The 20,449-nt window shown below is 39.6% G+C and overlaps 1 protein-coding gene across 1 annotated transcript in view; it reads left to right on the top strand.

Moving 5' to 3' along the window:
* Positions 1-20,449, top strand: part of CADPS2 (calcium dependent secretion activator 2) — a gene marked incomplete at its 5' end in the record, with an annotated part of 600,328 nt that overhangs the window by 418,476 nt on the left and 161,403 nt on the right. The window contains 3 exons of the mRNA XM_019543957.1: positions 2,554-2,620; positions 15,440-15,548; positions 16,191-16,394. Coding sequence (XP_019399502.1) covers positions 2,554-2,620; positions 15,440-15,548; positions 16,191-16,394 — 380 coding nt within the window. The remainder of the gene's footprint in view (positions 1-2,553; positions 2,621-15,439; positions 15,549-16,190; positions 16,395-20,449) is intronic.

Raw genomic sequence — 20,449 nt, 5'->3', positions numbered from 1 at the left:
GTCCCTGTCTCTGGCTGCCATGCTGCAGCCATTTGGCAGTTGTATGCCCAGCACACTGCTGCCCAGCTGCCCATGTGGAGCCACTGCTGAGGCTAGGAGCAATCACGACACCCCTAGCTCAGCTGCGTGGCCTGCCCAGCCAGGCGGAGAGATGGAGAGTTGGGAAGGGGCAGACAGAATGCGGCTGCCTGTCAGATGCCCGTCAGTCTCCAGCACTGTGGGTATCTCCGTGGGCTCATTCTGCAGGGCAGGGAATGTGCCTCCACAGCTACCAGCAGTGCCTGGCCCAGCTCCACCTGAAGGGGTGCAGGTTGTGTGTGTGTGTGATGTCCCTCTGGCACTCTTGTAACCACAGTATCCAGGGCAGTTGCCCACATTGCCCACCCCTACGGCTAATTCTGCACCCACTCTATGGATGGAAACCATGCCACATGTCACTGCAGCCTCCTGTCATAGCCCCCAGGCCAGAGAGCACATGGCAACATGCAGCTGTGGTGATTTGGAAAATTCCAGCTGGAGACAGGGCATGACAGGAGCTGTATGCATGTCCAGTGGCTGAAATGGGCCTTTTTTAATGTTTCCAAGCCCACTGCGCTTGGAAGCATTTCAAGTGCTAGGTCTACCTCAGTCCTGAGTTTGTTCTGAAGCAGCCATGTCTTTGTAGGGTAGCATAATGCTTGGTGTAGCTCTTCCCTTTCTATACCTGCCTACTTCCCTTTAGTCCATAGATTTTACATTGAATTATAAGTCTTTGTTGCAGCTTTGGAGGCAAAACTTCACTTGTCAGTTACCATTGCACCAGACTTCACTCTTTGAAGGATAAAGCAGCTTGTTTTTTACATGTAGAACAGATAAGCAGGTGTCCTGCTCTTAAGCTTCAAACTGAAAATCATTCATATTCCTCCTCAATGCTACAACAGAAGACTTTCAGTTTGTGGTTCCTTCTACTCAGCTTTGTATGGATGTTCTTTGCAAGAACATTGATGCTGCTCTTGGTAGTACACACAATGAATAGAAAGGCAAACCATTATTTGAGAGTGCAGTTGTCAACATAATCTCATTAAAGTAAAATACATCACCAAGCATTCAGGATCTGAGACCCTGAAAAGGCTGCTGTGGCACCATTTATACAGAGGGGCCTTTCCATTCAGTTACTGATACCTGGAACTTCAGATTCCTATCTAGTAGCTATGATGAGTGGAACCTCCCACACTATCACCAGAATTTACACCATTGAACATGCACTCCTTTATGAAATATTCTTTTTGAGAAGAATACATTCCTCAGGGTGCATCTCTGTAAGTGGGTAAAGCTGGGCAGGTGCTCCTGGTGCTTGAGGGCCTTGATCCTGCATGGTAATTCCCAGGATATGCAGGATCAGGTCCCTCAAGCCCCTGGAACACATGTCTGTAGTGGCTGGAAAGTGCAGGCAGCTCTAAGCTGCCCAGGCTCTCCTGCCACCAAACAAATAGACATCTGGTGCTAAATAGTGACACAAATTAATATCTCCTTTGTCGTGGCCACATATTTGTGGCATGAGAAGGGGCATGGACATCTAATTATGTGGCCTTTGCGCCACAATAAAAGTTGTATGGCAGCAGCATGGCAACGAAAAGCAATGTTTGTTTCCATCCTTAGATGTTTTTTGTCCTCCTTTTTTTTTTCCTTTCTTTTCTTTTTTTTTAACCACAGGCTACATCCTTCCTGGTTGAGTGCTTAGAGTCTGGAGATGATAAAGGATCTTCAATAAAGCCTTGCTTTACTTCTGTGTCCCTTGCAAGACAATTAGGAAGCTTACTCTGCCACCTAAACAGTTATCATTAATTGTGGTATTGTTCATTTTGTTGTATTGTTGATTGCTTTCTGCCTCAAGAGTCTTGCAGTTTCTGTCACTCTGGGAAAGATATCCTTATTTTATTAATATTGCTGTCTGTACCAGCTATCCCTGTAGTTTGAGAAATCACAGTTTCTTTTATGTTAAGAGAATAAAAACCAGTTTCTTTGATGATTGAGTTTTTGAGAGTTTTTTTCAAATTTACACTACAGTCGGTATTTTACTAACCACATCCTTGCTCTGCCATGTTGGAAGAATACTGGCAAAAATTCAAAATGCAGATGACTCTATAAAGAATAAATCAGACAACTTAACATTCTGATTCTTCTGCAGAAGGAAATATGCTGTTGTGTATATACCCATAGGTTTGCTAAGTCATGAGTATTCTTTTTTCTCTTTTATTTTCATAGCATCAGTTGACTGAATAAAAACAGATTAGCCTTTTTTAAATATCAGTACAATCCATTTGTTCCTGCTTTTCTTCTTCATGTATTTTTTAAAATTACAGTCAAGTTTTTAGTAGAGACATAGCTCGCTATACATCTGCAGTTTCAAAATTTGAATAAGTAGGGAAAAATTGCTCTTGTTTAGAGATGACAGTGCTTAATTTAAAGAAGGGCTTGGTAGCATTTGTGTATTTATTTACATTGCTTTTATTTACATTAACTCCTCTTAATTTCACACTGGTTTTTCATAGAAAAAACATTTTCCTTTCACAGATATTTATATGCTTTTGGACAGAAGGTTTGGAAAAGATGGAAAAAACGCTACTTTGTCCTTGTTCAGGTTAGTATTTTTCTTGTCTACCAAATTGGGACAGTGAAGGTTTCCAGAAGCATAATTTCAAAGCTTTAAACGCTTTTGGTTTCTAAGCAATCTATGCAGTGTTGTCATCTTTGGAAATAGATATCATACACTTATGTTCAAAGTATTGCCCAGATTTCCTAGCATCAGAAGTCCTACCAAGCTCAGAACAAGTGAAGGCACTTTACAGATGCATAGGTCAGATCCTGCTGTTTAATAATGTACAGTATAAAAACCCAAATTTATACACTACTGTATTAAATGCTTATGACATTGAATGATCCCATGAATAATGGCTCTTTCTAGTAGCACACAGTTAAACTAAAACAATATTTTAAAGGGGGTGATAATATTTTCTCTTCCTTAAGTATTCTAATTCAGTTATTGTAGCCTGTGTTTGAAATTAAGTCAAAACAACAAAGGATTATTATATCATTCTTTGATATATTTTATGTTCAGTGTTTCTGTTTACATAGGCAATTTGTAATGAAAATAAAATAATAATAATGATAGCAAGTGCAAGGCTGTTCTTGCTTCTGGCCACAAAAATATGCTGAGGTATCATATCTAGCCTTTTTTTCCAAACCCAGAACTTTAAGTATCTCTTGAATTCCAGCAAGAGGTAATAAAATACAAATGTATAATTAATATATTAAAATAGAAATGCATGTCTGTCTTTCTTAAGTTTTTTAACTGGAGGGATGACAGAACAAGGAGCAATGGTCTCCAGTTACAGCAAGGGAAGTTTAGGTTAGATATTAGGAAAAAAATTCTCACTAGGAGGGTAGTAAAACACTGGAACAGGTTATCCAGAGTGGTGGTGGAATCTCCTTCCTTGGTTTTCAAAACCTAGGTAGACAAAACTTTGGCTGGGACGATCTCATTGAGGCTGGTCCTGCTTTGAGCAGGGGTTTGGACTAGATGACCTTCTGAGGTCCCTTCCAACCCTAATTTTCTATGATTCTATGATTTAATTTAGCATGTTTAAAAAAGTCAGTATTTCCTTCCTCATACCTGTCTTCAAAGTGTAGTTGAAAGTTCCTGAGCAAATTTAGAGAGAGTTGCTCTTCCATGTTTGTCTTGTCCAGTTAACAGAAAAAGATTCTTGTGATAATAAGAATCTCCTTAAGTATGTTTTAATTTTATTATTGTCATGATTCAGGGATGTCCAACTTCTAGGTGACAGGGGCTGCATGCCCTGCAGGCCACAGACCCTGGGGCTGCATGCTATCTCCGATCACTGTGCGTAACCCTGGTCTACTCCCAGCCACATCCCCAACCTGGGTCCACTCCAAGCCACACAGGCAGCTTAAGGCCACTCCCAGCTGTGCGTGCAGTTCAGGTGGCGCAGGTCCTCTCCTGGATGCAAATGCAGTCTGGCTTCTCTCTTCCCAGCTGTACACTGAACGTGAGCAGTGAGACCCTTTCCTTGTCCCTTCCCACCATGACATTCTGTCCCCAGAAGTGGAGCAGGAAGCAGAACCCAGAAAAGAGAGGTACAGCCCAGAGCCACCATAGCAGCAGGAGCAATGGGTAGAGCGGCAGCTGGGCAGGAGCCTGTGAGCTGCATGTTCAGTCTTTGGGGTTCACAGTTGGACAGCCCTGTTAGTTGAATGGAACTTATCACCCCCAAGAATGTTTTAAGGCTGCAGGCTTCTGTAATGTTGGGTAATTAGACCTAGCAGCTCCCTTATAACATTCTGTTACTCATCCCTGCTCAGGCTCTTCCCTTTGCCCTTCCAGTGATTAGAATGTAAAGGGTTTTGAAATTGAAAAACAAAACAACAACAAAAACTTTGTAAAAGCAAAGTTAAAAGTTATGAGTACGCAAGTCCAGTTCTGCTCCTGTTCAAGTAAATAACAAGTTCCCATGGCAACAGGGTGAGATTGTGCTTCATATCAGTAACTTAATGGTAAAAAGCCTTATGAGAGTGCATAGGCTCCTCAGCGGGAATATTGACTTTACTTATTGTTGACAGGTTGTTCTGAGCCTTCTAAGGCTCTGATGGGAGGTTTTTAGTGCCCTCCAAGGTGCCTATTGAGGGGGAGTCCCTGATGTGAATATTAAGATTTGTATGTAGAGGGAAGCAGGGAATCCCTTAAAATATATGGAATAGGTAAAATACCTCCTTATCCTGCTGTCTCACTATGCTTTCTTTCTGTATCTCCTGGACTCTGCTGCCTACCATTTTACAAAGGTTTTGTTTTCTTCTTACCTGCCACTGTCTTCTGTGGACTTCCTAAGATATGCACAAGTGAACATTTTAGATGGCCAGAAAGGTTGCTTGAATACTGGTATTAGGAAGATTAGTTAATTCCCTTAAAGTGAATTAAAGCACCTCCAGTTTTCTATTCTTAAGCTATAATGTAAGGGAATTTAAAAGCATTACAAGAATTTTCTAAATGTTATGGAGTACTTCTTTCCATATCAGAACTTTATTTTGGCTCGTATCAGTACGGTTGATACACATTATCTATGTGACAGAAACATACAGTTCAAATACAGGCTTTATCTACTATATCTTGTTAACTAAATAGCAGCTATATAATATCAGATATACCATCAGCCTCTGTGCATCGCGTTAGTGTAAAAGAAAGATGTGAACAAACATGGAACAATGAATATCAACTTGTATTGATTTGTAATTCACACAGATGGTGATCTCTCTTCCCCCACCCCATATTCATTCAAATTATATTGTTAAACCATTAAAACAGTAAGGACATGAAATTCAGTCACACAGTGATAGAGAGTTTCAACCTGGTTTACTCATGGCTATGAAATGTGACTCAAGTGTGAAATTAGACATGTAATGTTAATAGCATAAAAAAAACTGATATGAAGACTACGTATTCCTGTGGTCATTATCCTTATTCTAAGTTACTGCTATTTTAAGAGGGAACAATACAATTGTCTAGGAAGGCTACAAGTGGCTTTTAAGTGTTTGGAAATTGTAACTAGTCTGTTCTGTGATATAACTATTTGTGTGTTCCTTTTAATATACACTCATTTCTCCAGAAGGTATTCTATACCTCTTTTCAATCTGTAAAGTGTGTGGGCATGATGATGGGGAGCCAGCCTTTTCGGATGAACTTGAAACAGGAACAAGTTTTTGAAGTTCATCAAAAATCACCACCCATTTCCTTGACAGCCCACTTCTGTTTTAATGTCTACATTAAATCAGTGAGGCAGTGAGGACTCTGATGCATAATAGTAGGGAATAGTTTATTGTATATGTGCTTTCTTTTAAAACTCACAGCTTATTTATAACTCTCAACAACCAGCAAATTAAGCAGTAGATAACATGAGAAAGCCTATCAACTTATTTTTGTTAACCTCGGTTTCTTTCTCTGTTCTTCTTCTTCTTTTTTTGTCACTGTTATTAGTTGCGTTTTTTTCAAATTAACCTGTGTGCTCTTGTTAAAAGCCTCATACAACTTTAAAAGAAAATCATTCATCTTATTAGGTTGTTGAGGAAAGGGCGTCACAGCTGGGAATGGCCCAGTCTATGTTAAATATTTCAATGGACTGCCTGGCAGGAGAGCCATGTGAAAGGAAGTAAAACAGATCAGTGACACCTTGATATTATAGCAAATTCTAAATTACAGCTGTCTCAGTCACTATTTTGTTTTAAACATGTAAGGACTATCTCATTTCATATACTCTTGTAATAATTCTGCAAAGCTAAGAGAAAATATTTTACAAATTTTTTGAAAAATAGGTCTTGCTTTTCCTTTATAGGCCAGTTTCACAAAACTGAAAAAGAAGAATAAGCCAGCCCAGGTGAAATAAAAAAATTAAGCAGAGAAATGTGGATAATGATAGGAATTGTTTAAAATCATTTTATTAAATGGGACAAAAAATATAAGGAAAGAAGATTACATTCATATATGAAATAAGTATAGACAAATAGAGAATGTGGTGCCACTAAACATAATACAGTCAAGGAACTCTGAAAAACTGACCAACAGAGTAAAACAATATGAGGGAAATCTCACTAGTGGTCAGTAGTATAGAAATGGACAGTAGTGTTAAGGACAATAAAGAGTTTAAATATATCAGGACTAAAAAGAACCTTCATAACGGAAATTGTAGGGTTGTCAATGGTAGTAAAGAAGAAGCAGGAGCGCTCAGTAAATATTTCTGTTCTCTATATGGGCAACAGCCAGATAAAGTATTCATATCATATTTTGTATTCCATCAGTAACCGAATAGAATGTTAAATTATAGCTGTTGCTTCTGCTTTTTGTGTTCTTGTCATAGACTAGATGCTTTTCCAGAATTGTGCACAAGCAGTGGCTCTTTCCATTGCTGCACCAAGGTCCTTTGCATAGATTTCACCAAGGAGTTGGCAAGCAAGCAAGTGTTCCATAATCTGCACATCACTGCACTTGAATATATTCATGTCATTTAGAGGATCCCCATTTGATCATGTTTGTTTTTGATCTTCCAGTTTGCATGCGCAGGCAATTCAGGCATTACTATGTTGCTCAGTTTATATCAGCCCCTCTGGGAAGATTCTCCTGAGGTTCCAGGTCCGTTTCAGAGCACCTGATTGTGCATAATCTTTGCTTCCATAACCTCAGTTGTGTCCTGTCAGCCTTTGTGTCCAACGGCACAACATTGGTCACAAAACGTTTTCACGCTTTATGCCATTTAGTTATTCTGTGTGACCATAGAGTACATGCTTAGGGTCTTCCATCTGTCTTGACCTTTCTTTTTGACTTGCTACCTATCTTCTGATATCAGGTGGTATAATGCCAGCCAGTAAATACAAGCTATCCTTTAGTGTTGGCTTTAGTCATCTTGTTATTTCACAACAGCTGTCATTTAGAACTGTGTCTACTTTCTTTGTATGACCTGATTGTTCCCATACTGGTCATGCATACTCCTCAGTAGACTAGCACAAGGCAGTAGCAGTGGTTCATAATGTAGCTGGATTTACTCCCCACATTGATGTGACCAACTTTTAAAGTACCTTGTTGCAGTCATTGACTTACCTTTTTGTTTTCTCTACATGTGCTTTGTAGGTAAGTGTTCAGTCCAACTGATTAGTCAGTGGGATTCTTTCCTAGATGATGTTTAATTTCGGTGTGGTTTCTCTTTGGCATAGGCAAAAAGCTGTGACCTGTGTCTGGTTGGGTTGGCAAGAAGCTGGTTCCTATCATAGTAACCTTAGGGGCTGCTTGGCAAACATATTAGTCTGTCCTCAACAATAGTGAAGTCCTTCTCTTGCAATGTGATGAATAGATTATCAGCATATATGAAGTTCCTCATATTGTTCTTTATGGGTTGGTCATTGGTATATATGTTAAAAAGGATTGGTGCTAGCACATTACACTGTGGGAGGCCATTTCATTGTCATCTACAGCAGCTCCGTGTCTTGCATAGTTCTACATAAAAACATTGATTCTTCTGAAAAGATTGGATGAGCTGCGCTAGGTGGTAGTCAAAAATCATATCATAGACTTGGGCAAGCAGGTTTCCATGGTTGGCTGTGTTGTATGCCACAGATAGGTATACAAACACAACACATGTTATCATCCCTCTCTGAAATCAATCTTCTATATGCTGGGTGATGTTTAGTATTTGGCCAGTACAGGACTTGCCAGGTCTAAAGTCAACTTGTTCTGGTATTAAATATGTAAAAGGCAATTGAGAATAAGGTGTTCATAAAGCTTCTAAAGATGGCACAGAAGGGCCACTGACCTAAAGTTCTCTGGGTCTGAGGTATTCTTCCCTAGTTTTAATAGAGCTATTACATGGACTTGTCATCATAGTTTAGATATTCTAAGGGTTGATGAGCAATTGTTAAAAAGGCATAATATTCATAACTTGGTTGCGGGACCAAAGTGCTTGTTCTACTCCGCGCATATGTCATCGACTCCAGCTGCTTTGCTGTTCTTCAAGTGATTTATTCCAGCATCAAGTTCATCTGTGTATGGTGTGTTAAATTGATTTTCCTCCAGATCAGTTTGCCTCCTAATATGTATTTTAGGCTGTTTGTTTGAAGCTTTAGCTATTTACATTCAATATTTTTATACCAGAAGGTCTAGATTCCTCATATCTAACAGTTTTAAAAGAGCTAGCTGAGAAGTTGTTTGGACCATTGTTGATTGACTGTTTGGAAAGCAGAAGATGTGCTGCTATTTACAAGGGGTAAACTAAACTTGGGAAATTGAAGGTTGGCAACAACTACACTGAAGTATATGTGAGAGAGTTGAGCAGTCATTGATCAATCATTAAAGGTTTGGGGTTTGTTTTTTTTGAATAGGGGACCTGTTTCTCTTCCCAGCTAGTTATGTGGCATGTAGGAATAGCCAACCTAACATACTTAACATACTCCAGTTGGCTAAGGGGGTCAGGCAGGACTACTTTAAATGTTGCAGTTGTTTGTGGTCAACAGGAAAGACCATGTCAAAAATAAGACTATCAGGAAAACAATCAGTGTAAAAAAGTTGACCGATCTGCGGGCAGCGCCTGGGATGACGTAACAGGGAAAGCATGCAGCAGGGATCCAGAGACACACTAGGCCACAGTTAGCCTTGCAAAATATCCATGAGACAATATTAAAAAAAACAACAGCTTTTCTGCTATATTAGTGTTATTAACATCTTTTTATTGTATTATCTTTAGCGTTATTAAAATCTTTTTATTTTATTATCTTTATAATTTTACTTTATTTTGACTGACTTGATGACTTATGCGTGTATCTTTGCTTTTTTATATTTTTCCTTGATCTCTACAAGTATAAAATGTGGTGGCATTTTATATCATGTGACTTGTATGAACAAATTTAAATATCAATAGCAAAGTATACACAAATGCGATTTTGATATTTACTTCCTCTGAATATTTGTCAGTAAATACAGTTGTTTAGAAATTTCAGGAAGCAGAAGCAAAGAGAATTAATTTAAAATTCAAAATGCATATTTGTGGGTTGTATCTTGAATAACTCACATAACTCTTATTACAGCCCTTTTGACTTAGGGCTCATTAAAAGCCAGCTATTGGCAAGTCCATTTAAATAATTTGGTGAATAATACCACTTGCTGAATAATTTGTTTGGGTATTAGTATGCAGCTTCAGAGATGGTCAGATACTACCAAAAACTATTGGTTTAATGAATTATTCAACAAAAAACAGCAGTATTTACTCAGTAACACATTCAACAAACATTATTCAACCAGTTCTTCCCTCATTCACCAAACCAAAAAAAAAATGTTTATAGCTTCATTTTTCTCTGTGGTTTTTTTGTGGTCAGTGGCTTCCTGCAGTGTCATCTCCTTAGCTTCCTCAGACATCCTAGAAATCTTTAGAGAAAAAAATATAAGAAAATTTGCTGCACACAGGAGCCATGAACATAGGAACTGAATTTGCCTCTAGATTCTTGAGCTGTAATGTGCTCTTTTGAAGTCACGGGGAGTTTTGCCTTTGACTTTCTTTGGGCTAGCAGTAAAAAAACCAAAAAAGGGGGGAAGTTTTCTGAAGTAATACAGCTCACTTTTCATCCATGAAGTCAAATGGATATTGCTTTTCTAAATGTACATGTACAATCATTATTATTAGGAATTTCTATAATTCATAAATGTTTTAGGTTAAATGTGTAAAGCTATTACCTTTCCCTTAATATAAGAGATTGTATTGGCAAAACAGTGTTGTGCTTGGTAGTGTAATTGTACCAGGTAAAGATTTAGTAAAACATAAAGCTAGCCCAAAGGCTAACTGAAGAATTTGAAGCAGGTGACAACATTTGGGCATCCCTAATTCTATCCCAAACAATCTGTTGTGAGAAAACATAGAGCATCTGCAGTGACTTGTCGCTAGGAGGATAGAGAACGAACTTGAGCCACAGATCCTATCTGAGAGTTTCCAAGGTCGGGGGATTATTAATATAATTAGTATCAGGAGCTATTGACAAACCTGTGTATGTAAACAGCTATATATATTCCATGAAATATATGTGGCAAGATGGGAAATACAAGCTCAAAATTACCTGCCAGTTGGGGATGGCTGTTTAAGTGGTGTTAGGTATTCAAGGGAATTCACAGTGGTCACTTTTTTACTGAATGTAGCTTGGAATGGGGATCCATGCGAAAGAAGGTTTAACATACATTTGAAAAAGGAACTATAATTTTTTTTTTCTTTTGGGGAAAAAAAAATTCTTTCCTTTGTACTACAAATCCTTCCAGGCAGAGCATCTCTTGTATTTGTTCTGGTAAGTATCTAACACGTTTTCAGATTCTGTAAGAATAATAAACATTTTGTGGGGCAGCAGCACTAATTCTTTAATGAGACAATGTTAATGCAACTGAAACAAAGTGTTTTGGAACATATTGTTCCAAACGCACTCATTTCTCTAACTGAGTTAGATCAAGTTACCAATCAGTGGTAGTTCAGTACTTACCCAGTATTAGCCTTCAGATTTTATAGATGTTACTAATTGTAATCGACCTCTCTAGAATTAATATTATAAGGATGGACAGTGATATCCACAGTTTCCCATCGGGGTCAAGGTACAATCATTGTATAAACAAATAGCGAGACTCAGAGATCTTAAATTTTTGTTTAAGACCAATTTCATAGGGTGAGTATAATAGACAACAAGAAGAGAGTGTGCACAGGGAAGGTGATGTTTTTAATATTGTGCAGTTACAGAAGCAAATGATATGTGCAACTTGATGGTTCCAAATTATTTTAGATATTCCCTGTCATAAACCCTGTGCTCATCATACAATATGGGTCCATGACAACAGAAAGAATTTCTCCACTGTTGCAAAATGGACACAAAGCTAGCACTTCAAAGGTCATGGAGGTCAGAAAGTTGACTATTTACCCCTTGTAATCATTAGGGCTGTGCGAAGCTTCAGTTCGTGATTCGATTCGGTGGAGATTTGGCCCAATTCGGTGGCTGAATCTCCAAATCTGAATTGAATCAGAGGACCTTTTAATCTCTCCAAATTGAATCAGAACCCTCTGAATTGATTCAGAGAGATTCGGAGATTTGGACATAGACACAGCTTTAAATGTTTTTTCTGTGTACCTCTAGGTAGCAGAGGCTTGTGAATGCTGCGATGCCAGGACACATGAAGTGTCCCACAGAACCCCGCCCTGCCCCCCCGTGTCCCTGCAGCTCAGCAACTGGTCCCTCCTGGGTCTGAGGGGGGGCACCCGGGGTCCCCCTGTGGCCAATTGCTCAGCTGGCAGGGGGTGCAGGTCCTCCCCCCTCCACACACTCCCCAGTAGACCCGTAAGTGGACCAGAAGTCCTTCTGGTCCACTTCCGGGTTCACCACCAAGCACATGGAGGGGCCCCCCACACTCCTGAGGGATGCTTCGTGCACCCCAGCATCACAGTGATCACGAGCCGCTCTGGTACCTCGAGGTATGTAGAAAAAATATTTAAAGCTGTGTCTATGTCCAAATCACTGATTCTCAGAATCAGTATCGAATCTTCAGATTCAGATTTGACCGAATCAAATCAGGGTCAGTGATCTGAATCAATGAATCAAATCACTGTCCTTGATTCGGACCAAATCCAAATCAAATAGGGCCTGCTTTGCACACCCCTAGTAATCATAACTGGGACAATCAGGGTATTGCCAGGACCTACACATTTACAGCCAGCAGTCAAGCTCCAACCTCTATATGCTAGAAATGTGAGGATGCTATGGGGGTGGTATTGGGAGTATAGGAGAACTATACACCCTCCCCAAACCCTGGCTTTCCAGCTTTACATTTTGTTACAACAAAACTAACATGGGTTAGTTACATCGGTGCAAGAAATCCTGGAGTTTGAGTCGGCATGCTTCTCATCTACAGAAAATTCAAACTGAAGATAGTTAACATATTATCGTCTAACAAATATTGCGGTTTAAGATTAGTAATTTCTATGTCTATTATTGTCTGAAAATATAATCTCGTTTCTGACCACAGTTTTCTTAATGGTTAGTATTGTATCAAGTTTTTCAAGCTGAATTACTGACTTATCTTTTATGGTCTCTAAACCTCATCTTGTGATGCAAGGTAGTCTGTGATAGTGAAATCTGTACTAGCTATGAGAATCAAGGAAACTGGAATATAACTTTATCATGATCAGGGTTTATTAGTATTGCAGATAACTTTCATTATGGAGTAATTATTAATGCAATATTGTTATAAAAAGCTTTGGTATGTAGCAACCTGATTCATTGATAGATGGACTCATTTAAACGACATGTTTAATATAAACAAATGCAAGGTTATGTGTCTAGGAACAAAGAATGAAGGTCAGACTCAGAAGATGGGGGATTTTTCTTTTGGAATACAGTGATACTAAAAAGGACTTAGGGGTCATGATAGCCTACTAATAGAACAGGAGTTTCTACTGTAATCTTGTGCCTAAGAGAGCAATTATGATGTCTAAGCAGAGGAATATCAACTAGGAGTAAAGAGGTTGTATTGTATCTCTACATGTCATTAGTGAGAGCATTACTAGATGACACATTCAGGTCTGGTGTGAACACTTCAAAAAGGATGTTGAAAAACTGGAATGGATTCAGAAAAGAATAATTCACACTCTGAAAAACAAGTTGCCTTATGATCCTGAACAAGTTCAATGTATTCAGTTTATGCAGAAGCAAGTTAAGAGATGGCTGTATTATTGGCTATGCATAGTTAAATAATAAAACTTCTAATAGTAGATATATCTTTAACACAGTGATTCTCAACCAGGGTGCCACAACACCCTGGAGTGACCTGAGATCTTTTCAAGGGTGCCATGCAATCTTAGCACTGTTAGATGTGCAAACATGATTCAGAAGATCAACCCAAAGATTTAAAAGAGGAATTCTAGTGTTGAAACAATCTGAAATAGAGTAATCTTCCTGAGTTCTTTGCAACAGAAGAATTGCTCTTATATTTCTGTGGTCAAAAATTAGTGAAAATTGAGAGCATTTCTCTTGGGTACCTTGAGTCTACCAAGCAATGCCTTGAGTCCAAAAGGGTTGAGAACTACTGACCTAACAGAAAAAAAATGCATTAAAAAGCTCTAATAGTTGGACACTGGAATTAGATCAAATCAGACGAGATGCATGGTATTTTTTTTCAACTGTTATGATAATTTACAGTTGGAGCAATTTACCTTGTAACATGGTGTAGATTCTCTTTCATTTGAAATCAAATTTCAGTATCTTTCTAAACTATATGCTGCAGCTCAAACAAGCTTTGGGCTTGATGTAGAAATTACTGATTGGGGTTGTACAAGCTGTTAGGAGGTCAAATAAGATGATCACAATGGTTGGTTCTAAATTTAACATTTCTAAGTTTAGAAGAGGAAATTTCAAATGCCAGTGTGCTACATTCTGCTTTGCCTGCCCTGTTTGAGTTGTACCTTACAACCTTAAAACTTGAGAAATACAGGCACCTGGCTTTTACCCATCATGTGCTGGTCATCTTAAGATCTGTTGAAGCATGATACTAAATCATGTTCATATTCTTTTCTTGTATCTAATACAATAAAAAACCTACAGACAGAATATCAAATATGAGCATAAGCTCATCATGCTCTTTGAATGCACAGTCTTATAGGAATATTCATATATACCATACTTATATTATGATATCTTTGATTGGCATTTGTACTGGAGTAGAATTTAGGACACTGGATTAGTTTTTGCCTCACCTTAGGTTTCCTCTGTTCCATTGGTTAATTTATATACTCATTCTCAGCCATGTTTCCCATTTGTAAAATGGAAATGATATTGCTGCCCCTGCACTTTGTCTTCTTCACTTAAATTTTAAGTTGTATGGATGGAGGGGGTGGGGTTGTTTCACCTTTCATAATGGGGATCTCTAAAAAGTATAAATATAAGTAAATGTGAAATAAATAATAATTGAAACAAAGCAATATATTTTCAAAATGCTGTGCAGGAAACTAACAACATAGTGCCATCATAACAATGAAAGCTATTTCCACTAATGTGACATTTTATCTAAACACATCAAAGCTGTTATCAGTGGTAAAAGAAGACACACAAGATAATGTACTATGCTATTTTGAACATGCATCCAGAGAGGAATCTATGGATTATTTTTATTGAGAGAGGCAACACATACAGTATCTGAATGTATTGCCTGCATCTGTACCTGCAGAACACCATGAATTCTGTTGAAGTCCCCTGTTGGGATTTGACTTCCACTGAGGGTTATTATTGAAGTATGTGATTGATGTGGAAAAGGACAAACATGAAAAGGTTTTTTCGGATGAAGATTCCAAAGATCTTAATAGTTCTTCTTCCCTAATCCCATGGTAAGATTTGGGTTTTTCTCCTTCCCAGACAAGAGGCACTACCTCATATCTTTTTCGATTAGTCTGACCATTTTCCCAGCTGGATCATCAGTGTGATGGTAACTCACTTGCCTGTCAGTACTACCTTTTTCAATACTACCTGCTTCCTAGCCACCAGACAACTGGCCTAAACAAGTAGGTCTTAAACAGAGACTTTATGCACTACAACCTGGTAATTTGATTCTTTTCAAGTTGACTGGAACCATGAAGCTCTATTGAAAGTTATGCTCCAGAGTACACACAGAGCATGCATTTGTATTCCTGGTTTCCTGGCAGGAAGAAAAGAAAGCACTCAGAATTTTATGCTGTTTTAAATAGATCTTTCATTTGCAAATTGGCCCTTGATGGCTTTTCCCCCTTAGATCTACTTGTGTATTCTGTATGTTTGATGGTACACAATGCAAGGCAGTTGACTGTTGGCAATTTGACCTATGAAATTTGATTTAGCAAACCAGAACTTTCTTCTTACTTAGGTTAGCCAGTACACCTTTGCTATGTGCAGTTACAGAGAAAAGAAATCTGAGCCTCAGGAATTAATGCAGCTTGAAGGATACACGGTGGATTATACAGCTCCTCACCCAGGTACTCTTTATGCTATTATAAACTGTAACACAGTATATAGGATGGCAGACTTACTTCTGCCTGTTAGTATTAGGTCCCTATCACTTAACACAAGTAAATCTAGTTTCTGTCGGTACTTAAGGGTTTTTTATTTTTGTTAGGTTTACTTCTAAAAATCACTCATTAGAAAGAAGACACTTTGTTGTAAGAACAAAATTCAAACTAAGTATCCAAAAGATCACAGGACCTTTTGCACTAAAAAAACAAGAAAAAAATTAATCCAAAGGCTTCTCTTCTTCTGACAGTAGTATGGTTAGTAGCACTGACAGCCAAAGAAAAGTCAACAGAACTCTGTTGAATGAAGTCTGTTGTACTTACGATATGCTTTTTAAAAAATTAAATGAGGAAATGCGATTGTATGACTTTAGACCCAGGTCAACAGCCAGGATCTCATAAATTTATATATGAAGATATAGTATATCTTCATATTGCCATTTAATGCCTGTTGCTATGCGTTTTATCATCCTTCCTTAATTATAAAAACTTAGTTTGTATGCTATATTTTAAATAGTGGCATCCAATTGGTTACCTATTAAGTATAAGTAGTTAATTATAAATAACTGATGCAATTTTGTTTTTATATTTTAATGCCTATTTTTGCAGGTCTTCAGGGTGGCCAGATGTTTTTCAATGCTGTTAAAGAAGGAGATACAGTAATATTTGCCAGTGATGATGAGCAGGATAGAATACTATGGGTTCAAGCAATGTACAGGGCAACAGGTCAATCATATAAGCCTATTCCTGCAAGTCAAGCACAAAAGATGAATCCAAAAGGAGGAAATGTCCACACAGATTTATCACAGCATTGTAAGTCTTTTTTCTTTTTTTGGTGGGGTGGTGGAGGGGGGCAAGAGGTGGAAAGACGGACAGTAGGGCTGTGCAAAGCTTTGGTCACTGATTTGATTTGGTTGAGATTCAGCCCGATTTGGCATTAATCTCTCAAAATCAAATTGGAGATTTGACAATTCTGCCGCAGACACAGCTTTATATGTTTTTTCTGCATACCTCAAGTTATCAGGTGGTTTGTGAATGCTGACATAGTGGGGCAGATGGAGTGTCCTATGGGAGTGTCGGAGATCCCCAGTGCATTCAGCAGTGGACCCAGAAACGTGAACCAGAAGCACTTCCGGTCCACTTCCAGGTCTGCCGCAGAGCACACGGGGGACACCCCACCCTCCACCCCCGGCTCAGCAACTGGTGCCTCCTGGGTTGGGGGAGCACCCGGGATCTCCCTGCAGCTGATTGCCAAGCCAGGGGGGCGCAAGGGGATCCATTGCCAAGCATGCGGGGGCCCCCACACTGCTGTGGGGCACCCCATCCCACCCCACCATCTCAGCATTCACAAGCCGTACCTGGTACCTCAAGTACGTAGAAAAAATTACATTTTAAAGCTGTGTCTATGGCTGAATCATGGACTCGCTGAATCGGAACTGAATCTTCAGATTCGGCCAAATCTAATTGAAACAGTGATCCGAATCAGCGAATCTACGATCCAAATCAGCAAAACCCTAATGGACAGCTAGGTTTTTTTGTTAGTTTTTTTTTTTAATTAGTAAAATATGGAGAGGCCCCCTCAATAAAGATTAAATACTGATTTACAGGGAAAGGCAAAATTTCCTGGCTATATATTCCTAGCTAACAGCTCTTTAACTCAGAATATCATTAACAGCCATGGGAATGCCTGGTTTGGAGGCCACTGTTACTATTATAAACCATGAAAATATGACAATTAACTTTTATATTTTTTTAAAAGTGAACTGCATATTGCCATAGTGATAATGTTTGGATGTATGATATATTTTTCTTAGAAGAATCAGCTGTAGTGACTAAAGGAAAATATTTTTTTTCCTATTAATTTTCATTAGTTTAATAATACTTTATTAAGTATCTGAATAAATTATCCAAAAAGTTTAACATAAACATGGAGAAGTAGGGGGACCTAGATGGGATAATGAGACATATAGGGCAATGTGAAACCTGGGCACTACCCCTCCCCCTGCCCCCACCTGCTTCAGGCTGCAGGGAATCAATGACCCATTAATGACCCATTTTTCTTTACTTCATAGGTGTTAACTATTACTTGTGAAGTAACAGTTACTGTTAATGATCATTCCACTAATCAAGCTAAGGTATTTTAGGACAATTTTGCTGTCTGCTAGGGTTTCTTATTTCACAGCTCCTGCCACTTTACCTCCACACCCCACAACTAGGAAACTTGTTTTTATTTTGTTAAAAATTTGGACACTTTGTTTTAATTTTCACTGGCTGGCCAGGACTGGCCTCCAAAATCAAGGACTGTCCTGGCCAAAATGGGATGTATGGTCACCCTGTTGCATGGGCCCCAAGGCTTCTATGCAACCCAGAATGTTATTATATTGCATGTAAAAACATAAAATAATTTTAATTAAAATAAGGAAAGATGTCAGGGAACTATGGCTTCAAAGAAAATCAAGGAGTAAGTAGGTTCTAGAAGTTTTATGTTTCAGGGATATATTTGGTAGCCATGTTGGTCTGAAAGAAAAAGAAACGCAACACTAAAACTCTAGAGTGTTGCATTTCTTAGAAATGTGATGTAGCATTAATATGCTGTTGATTAAATTATATATTCTTGGGCCATCAAATTCAGGCCCCTTTCATTGTAGGCAACCACATACAATCCCTTTCATATATATCGAACTTTATCTAAAAAATGCTTAAAGTTTTTTTGGCCCTGTTACTCCAATGGCAAAAATGTTCTAGAACCACCCTTGGTTAGAAGTCTTCATTTTAATTTAGAGCCTAAATCATTTTCATAACCAGTTTACAGTTTTCACTGTCAGGCCAACATCTTCCTTTCACTTAAATTGCACTTTTGCTTCCTCAGTTCTAACCCTCCTTGGGGCTGTCTGGAGGCCAGTCACAACATTGACTTGCCCACCTATCTAGAGCCAGAGATGATCCAAACAGGGTGTGGGGCCCAGGGCAAATTAACCTGTGGAGGCCCCACCCCTGGGTGCAAGGAAACCGGTAGCGGATTCAGCGGGGGGTGGTGAGCAGCCAGGCGCACCAGATTCAGCATTGGGTGTGCCAAGCTGCCAGATGTGAAGCCAGCAGTAGCACAGAGTTGCCGCGCTGGTCCACCTGGCTCAGCGGGCCCCCCCAAAGCGCAGAGCCAGGGGCAGTCATCCCAATTCGCACCCCACTCCTAGGGATGGCCCTGTCTAGGGCAGTCCATCCTGCCTCATCAGCCATGCCTTTGGTATTTCAAAAAAATAGGTGTTTATATGCAGGAGGCTGCCCATTTAGTTGCTCTGATGCCAAGGGCAAAATACACAGCTCCAAACCTCTCCTTATACCATGTCCCATGCCTCGCAGATGGTATCCAAAATCGCTTTAAACTCCCCCGGCCCCTTAGCTGGGCCACACTTGGCCTCTGGCCCAAACTTGGCCTCAGGTGTCCTCAGACATGCCTTGGCCTCTCCGCCCCCCTCACTGGGTCTTGGCCTCTGTCTTAGGCCCCACTTTATGGGCCTAGACCCTGCCTCAGGCACCACTCACTGGACCTGGACCCTGTGCTTTTCAGTTGGGGTGTGGTCCCCTAGCCTTTCCCTTCCATGGGTTATCCACAAGGCAACAGGAGCTGATGCTGTATGGCACTCCATCCTCACCTTTCACTGGGGAAGCACAGGTGTGGCATTTCCTGGAGACTGCCCTGCCACAGGCAGCCCTACCCTAGCAAGATGCAGTTTCAGGTCCTACCCAGGACCAAAAGCAACCTCCTCCATCCCCATTGTTCCTACCCTAACCTTCAGGTTTTCTGGAAGCTGCTCTCCTGAGACTGTGAAATGCTGCTTCACTGGCTGCCTAGATGTAACTGCCCCTCAGCTCCTAGGGCCTGAGCTTTTACCTTGGCTGCCCAGCTCTCATCCAATCTGGGGGCCCCCTTGCAGTCATGTGACCACCTAATTTGGCCTAACTGCACCTGCTTCACAGCCTGTTCAGGCCCCTTGAAGTGGTGGACACCAAGCTCCTGATGAATTTAGAGCAGCAATCATATCCCATCTAAGCCTTCATTTTACTTAACTAACGTGGCCAAGCCCTTTTAGTCACTTCTCATACAAAAGGTTCTCCATACTTGTGTTCATTCTAGCAGCTCTTCTGTGCTCTTCTTTCAATTTAAAATTAGATTTCTTAAATATAGATGATCAGAACTAGTGTATCTACTCAAATATAAGGCACTAGCCCTCAAATAATTAGATTGTATAAGGAAAAATTATAAATTTGTTATATTTTTCCAGATATGGAATCTCATTATTGGAGGTTTGTCTTAAATTTGTCTCTCTCCCACTGCGACAGCAGGGATAATAAATCTGAAGGTTAGGTAGCTGCCCTTGCCCTCTTCTCCCTCAGCTTCTTTCCCCTGCAGTCCCTTCACCCCCACCACACACACACTTCCTGTAAGACTCTGCTCTCCCTGAGCATAAGGAAATGAAGGGCACATCTGAAAACACTGACATTTAAATAAACATAAATGTAGTGTAATGTTCATATAGGCAAATAGTTGCAAGTACCCATAGATTAAGTTAATCCAGAATTGATGCATTCTACCTTTTTTTAAAACTGTTGCAAGCACAGGTCATCTATAAACACACTTTTAAGCAGCACTTTTGTACCTACTTATGTATAGTACAAACTATACATGTTAGTCCAAAACCAAAAGTCTCATGATTTACCATGTAGTTCACTGGGCTGGACACCAGCAGAATCAAAAGCACTTTATGCCATGGTGACCCCACAGCCTACCACTGCTCAGTATGTGTGTGTATTCCAGATATCCCCCCATAAAGGTTCCATGTGCTAATCAGCCCCATCTTCCCTGCCCC

Source organism: Crocodylus porosus, unplaced genomic scaffold (assembly GCF_001723895.1).
Source record: "Crocodylus porosus isolate Cpor-Errol unplaced genomic scaffold, CroPor_comp1, whole genome shotgun sequence".
Classification (NCBI taxonomy): Eukaryota; Metazoa; Chordata; order Crocodylia; family Crocodylidae; genus Crocodylus; species Crocodylus porosus.
The sequence above is the reverse complement of the archived record's forward strand: the minus strand, read 5'-3'. Positions and strand labels throughout refer to the sequence as shown.